We start from the raw sequence: 6,081 nt of genomic DNA on the forward strand, positions 1-6,081 counted from the left end.
CAATCGATAGATATTGACGAAACAAATACATATTAATTAAAATTTTCATAATAGCATCAAAACTGTGGCCACAGCTTGTGGCTTGTGGGCGTCAGAGGGGGCGTGGCACCATTTTGAAACAAACTTTTGCACAAATACAATATACCCTTTTACTCTACGAGTAACGGGTATAAAAACCTAGTCTCGAACCGTGGATAGACATTTCCTCAGTCACTAAACAACGATCCTTTTATTTTCCTAATTTTCACTTACTTGGGTCCAAAGCGCCGCTTGCATTGCATCATCAGCTCTAGTCGAGGAAGAACTTCGGTGTACGTGATCTTCTCCTTTAGGTACACTTCTAGATCCTCAATAAACTCCACTGAATCTTGACGAGGAATGCTCTTCACAATAAACACCATCTGCTGCTCCGGATGGTCGGGACGCTTGAACGATACTTTCGCTCGATATATTTGACTGCAATAGTTTTCCCCAGTGCTGCTGCCCATTCGAATATGTATGGCCAGCAATTGGACTCTTGCGGTTCGCAGTGCTGTCTCAAGCACTTCCTCAAAAAAGGCCACGTTCAGGTGACTGGGTGGAACAACCACCTCTGCATCAAACACAATGCTACACATTTCGCTATCGTCTGAAAAGTAGCAAGGGAGCGGTACTCACTTTATAAGCGTGACTGGTGCTGAATATGATCTTGCTTACTTGAGAAAAACGCCGAAAATAAATATAGTCATTTAGTTATGGTAATATTGAATTGTACTATTATTAACTTTGTGGGTATATACTTTTTTAATAGACGACAGCGAGTTGTCTAATTTTTTGAATAAAGCACGCAATACACGGAGACGTCGATTTTTGAGGCGTATTCAGCTAGTAAGTCATATTTCATGTATTTGCGATGCAGAGTCTGTTAGTTTGCTTCTTTTTTGTTGGATAGATTCAACTCGCAACGATTGACAGCTAATTATCTTATCAAGTTTTAATCCGCCTCTCGACGTTTTTGATGAGGGACCGCTATCTGTCAAGTACCAATACAGAGTTTTCTATTTAATTATGATACACTGAGAGCTCTAGCAAATGGATAGAAAATAAAAATAATGTGTCATTTCAAAGCTGGAGCGAATTTGGTGTCAAACATTTCTAACAATAAAAAATATTTTTTTCTAAAATCTGCTTCCTTGACATGAACGACCTGGTCATTAAGGTTTGCCAAGCTAAGATAAAGGTCGTGGGTGAAGATGTGTGGTTTTGTGCATCTTTTAATGTTCTGTTTTTATACCCTTGCAAAGGGTATTATAATTTTGGTCAAAAGGGTGCAACGCAGTGAAGGAGACATCTCCGACCCTATAAAGTATATATATTCTTGATCAGGATCACCTCCTGAGTTGATATAGCCATGTCCGTCTGTCCGTCTGTCTGTCTGTTTCTACGCAAACTAGTCTCTCAGTTTTAAAGCTATTGAAACTTTGCACACACCCTTCTTTCCTTTGCACGCAGTATATATGTCGGAACGGCCGGGATCGGCCGACTATATCCTATAGCTGCCATATAACTGATTGATCGGAAATGCCATAACTTTGGTGTTTGTAAAGTTAGGAAGTTGGAATTTTCTATGGGTTTTATTTTTAGCAAATCAATCCGACCTACCAAATTTCATAAGGATCGGCCACTATATCCTATAGCTGCCATATAACTGAACGATTGGAAATGCCATAACTTTGGTGTTTTTAAAGTTAGGAAGTTGGGATTTTTTATGAGTATTAAGAATGCATCATATGAATAATTTTGGAGAATATAATTTACAGAGTATTCTGCAAGGGTATATCAACTTCGGCTCCGCCCGAAGTTAGCTTCCCTTTCTTGTTTAGGAATAAAAAAGTTTACTTATTATAAATATATACAACTTTCGAATATTATATTTGTTTTTTTTTATTGTACAAATTTCAATAATTCAAAATGCAATAAATATTATTTTAAATAATATTATAATATTATTTAATGTAAATATAATATTATAAATAAATATAAAAGGACATATCTCGTACACAACTAAAATAACATTTTTTTTAAATATAAATCCATTTTAATTTCTATTATGTAAATAAGTTAAGTTTCACTGAAATTATAATAACCTCTGCAAGGGTATACCAACAAAGTTATAATTTTTTTAATTTTTTGTTTTCCGATTGTTTCTATGGGATCTATATGACCCAGTTTCCCGATTTTCGTTCCGACATATATACTACCTGCAATAGAAAGACGACTTTTGGGAAAGTTTCAAGCAGATAGGTTTAAAACTGAAAGACGAGTTTTCGTAGAAAAGGACGGACGGACGGACAGACGGACAGGAGGACAGACGGACGGACAGACGGACATGGCTAGATCGACTCTCAAGAATATATATACTTTATAGGGTCGGCAATGTCTCCTTCACTGCGTTGCAAACTTTTGACTCAAATTATAATAACCTCTGCAACGGTATAAAAACAGGAAAAAATGTGTCTGTTAATCTAAAAAAGCGGACCTTATTGACTTTATTGAACTTCAGTTCTTAATAATTTCTAAAATAACTGTTCGATTAAAAAAACTTTTTTTGTGCTGTTAACTGTGATCAAATTGTAACTGCTCAAAAACTTGTTTTTCCATTTCTGTACAGAATTTTTAATTTTTTTTTGGCGTGGCTCACTTTTGAAATAAAATTTCGCTTTGTGGGCATAACTCTAATCTAAATGCTCAATCCCAAATCTTATGTTTGTATATTTCGCTATCACACTTCATACAGGACAGGCAGATGAACATGGCCTTGTGCACTAGGCTATTGATCCTGATCGAGAATATAAACATACTCTATAGAGTAGATAACGCTTCCTCTTACCTGTTACGTACAGTTCTGACCAAATTTATAATTACCTCTGCAAGAGTATACAAATTAATTGTTTTGTAATTATACATAAAAAAAGATTAGCTATACGTAATCAATTTCATTTTTAAATAGCAGTTGTAGTATGTAGTTGTCTGATTGGCAACGACTTTTACCCGGAGCAAGGTATACATAAATAAATTAGATAATTTGCATAATTTCATGTCAATAGCTTTTATACTGCGAATATGTTAAATACAAATAGGAAAAAAGGTATATTTTCGAGGCCTTTAACCATTTTTCCTACTGAAGCTATAAGATAAAGACGTCCGATCGGTAAGCGCTTTTATCCTGATCAAGATATGCGTAAATAAATAAGACTTGGAAAAATGTATGTCAATAGCTTATACACTACGCGAAATATTCTGAAAAACATCAAATTTTGACCGATTTCACCCTATTGTTCCTATGGGAGCTAAAATATATATATGTAGTCGTACGATCAGTACGCGCTTTTACATTGATCAAGGTATGCACAAAAAATACGATTTGGAAAGATTCATGTCGATAGCTTTTAGACTGCGCGAAATATCATCAATTCTTGCAAGATATATCCGATTGTTCCTATGGGAGCTATAGGATATAGACATCCGATCGGGGCGATTTTCAAACTTGATCTGCGTACACATGTTTTAGGACGACTGTTAAAATTTTTAGATCGCTAGCTTTTAAACTTAGCTCGCAAACGGTATTGAAACAGACGGAAAGACGGACATGGCTATATCGACTCCCCTATTGATCCTGATCAAGAATATATATACTTTATGGGGTCGGAAACGTCTCCTTCACTGCGCTAAAACTTCTGACCAAAATTATAGTACCCTCGGCAAGGGTATAAAACTGTATTATGCAAACGAAAAGGAAGGCTTTTGCAAAGCCAAAAAAAAAAATTAACCCTGACGAGGACGGAAGCTATCTTCGAAAACCGAAGTTTTAATACCCTTGCAGACTTTGCCAAAATTGCTAAAACTGAAACAGTAGCGAAAGGAATAAGGTATACATAAATAAACTAGATTTGCATCGTTTGATGTCAATTGCTTTTATACTGCAAAAATGTCATATAAAAATAGAAAAAAAGGGATACTTTAACAATTTTTCCTACGGAAGCTATAGATATAGACGTCCTAAAATCTACATGCAAAATGCCAATCTTCTAGCTTTTATAGTTTCCGAGATCTCAGCGTTCATACGGACAAACAGACAGACAGACGGACATGGCTAGATCGACTAGGCTAGTGATCCTGAACAAGAATATATATACTTTATAGGGTCGGAAACGCTTCCTTCTACCTGTTACATACTTTTGCACGAATACAATATACCCTTTTACTCTACGAGTAACGGGTATAAATAGATGGTTTGGAAGAAAAGTTAGCTACAGACGCAAACATAGTAGAGGACTATAAAATTCAAGAAGTTGACCCAAATATAAAATGTGAAACCACTCTTGAAGTAATCAAATCATTACCGAAGTTCACCGGGGAACCAACACATAACGTAGGTTGGAGAGAAGCTGCAGAAACTGCAATGAGCCTTTATAGGGCAGTATTTTATCGCGTTAACAATTTTACGAAATAAAATCATGGGATCAGCCCACGACGCTCTTACCAATCATGGCACTGTTCTAAATTTTCAAGGAATTTTATCTAGATTGGATTTTATATACAGTGATAAACGACCAATCCATATTCTTGAGTCCGAATTAAGTATCCTTAGACAAGGTAGAATGACAGTTACTGAATACTATAATGAAGTTAATAAAAAAAATGACTTTACTAATAAACAAAACTATAATGACATACGGAAAAGATAACGTAATTACCAAAGAAACAAACAAAACAATAAGGAGCAATGCTCTACAAATTTTTATCTCTGGATTAAATGGTCCGATAGCAGAAACCCTTTTCTCATTAAATCCACCGGACTTGCCCAATGCGTTGGCAAAGGTCCAGGAATTAGAGTCAAACAATTTTCGAGCTCAATTTGCAAACAGATACTATGGCTTTAAAAATGAAAATAAAAATCAGGGAAATAATTTAAGATTTAATTCTAAACAAAACACTAATACTAAAGGGAACGGAAATAATTGGAATTATAATCAAAATAATAATTGGCCACAGAATAAGAATTTTTGGCAAAATAATAATCAGAATACCAATCAAAAAGAACAACCTGTCGAGCCAATGGATGTAGATTCATCGCTCCAATTTCAAAATAAGCCCAGAAATAATTGGCAGTCAAATAATAATCGAGGTAGATAATAATAATTATTATCAAAACAATAATCGCACAAACTATTATCGTCCAAATCAAAACAAAGAGCAAACTAAAGCTCAAAAAAGGGAACTAGAAGGAACAGTTAATCATTAAATAATATCAATGAAGATCATTTTTTAGATCAGACCCCTACAGGGGAATGCCTTATCTAAAAAGAGTGGACAGAAAAACTAAGAAAGAGTTAAATATTTTAATAGACACGGAAGCTACGGCTTGCTCTATAAAGAAGGGAATTTTTGAGAATAAAAATGAATTATCAATTTACAAAAAAGTATCTACAGTTCATGGGTATTCAATTATTAAATATTACCATTATATAAATATATTTGGAACAAGACATTTGAAATAGAAGGATTGGAATCTGACCTATTAATTGGGTTTAATTTATTAAGAAAAATCGGAGCAATTATAAATATTAAAAAGAGAGTGTTGGAGTATAAAGGAAATACAGAAAAGTTATTATATTACGATAGTGAGGAAAAAAATGAAACAAGTTTAATGGAAGTCAATAATACTCTTCCATTAAAAGAATTTATTTAAAAAAATATTTTGATTTATAAGTTTTGAAAACACAGATTCTATATTTGTGGAAAGAAGCGAGAAAAGCTTGGGATCAACAAATCCTGAAAGCGCCGACGATGAAATTTCCGTCAACAAAAAATTAAATAGTTTGGGATCAACAAATCCTGAGCACGCCGACGATGTAGTTTCCGTCAACAAAAAAATTATTGGTTTAGGATCTAAAAAGAATAAAAAATATTAAAACTAAAGAGCCCAAGCGAAATAAAATGAATACAAATCGAATTGAAGTACTGGAGAAGAAAATAATTGACATAATCGAGGAGGAACACTCAAAAATAAATTTACAAATTCCATTTCGTACCGATATT

At 34.2% G+C, this 6,081-nt stretch overlaps 1 protein-coding gene across 1 annotated transcript; it reads right to left on the reverse strand.

Moving 5' to 3' along the window:
• Positions 1–210: 210 nt before the first annotated feature.
• Positions 211–918, reverse strand: LOC108038649. The gene is made up of 2 exons (XM_017115480.2): positions 697–918; positions 211–628 (listed from the first exon to the last, which is right to left on the reverse strand). The coding sequence occupies exon 2, from the start codon at positions 615–617 to the stop codon at positions 249–251; it is 369 nt and encodes a 122-aa protein (XP_016970969.1). The 5' UTR covers positions 618–628; positions 697–918; the 3' UTR covers positions 211–248.
• Between the last annotated feature and the right edge of the window lie 5,163 nt (positions 919–6,081).

Source organism: Drosophila rhopaloa, unplaced genomic scaffold (assembly GCF_018152115.1).
Source record: "Drosophila rhopaloa isolate 14029-0021.01 unplaced genomic scaffold, ASM1815211v1 contig_158, whole genome shotgun sequence".
Taxonomy (NCBI): domain Eukaryota; kingdom Metazoa; phylum Arthropoda; class Insecta; order Diptera; family Drosophilidae; genus Drosophila; species Drosophila rhopaloa.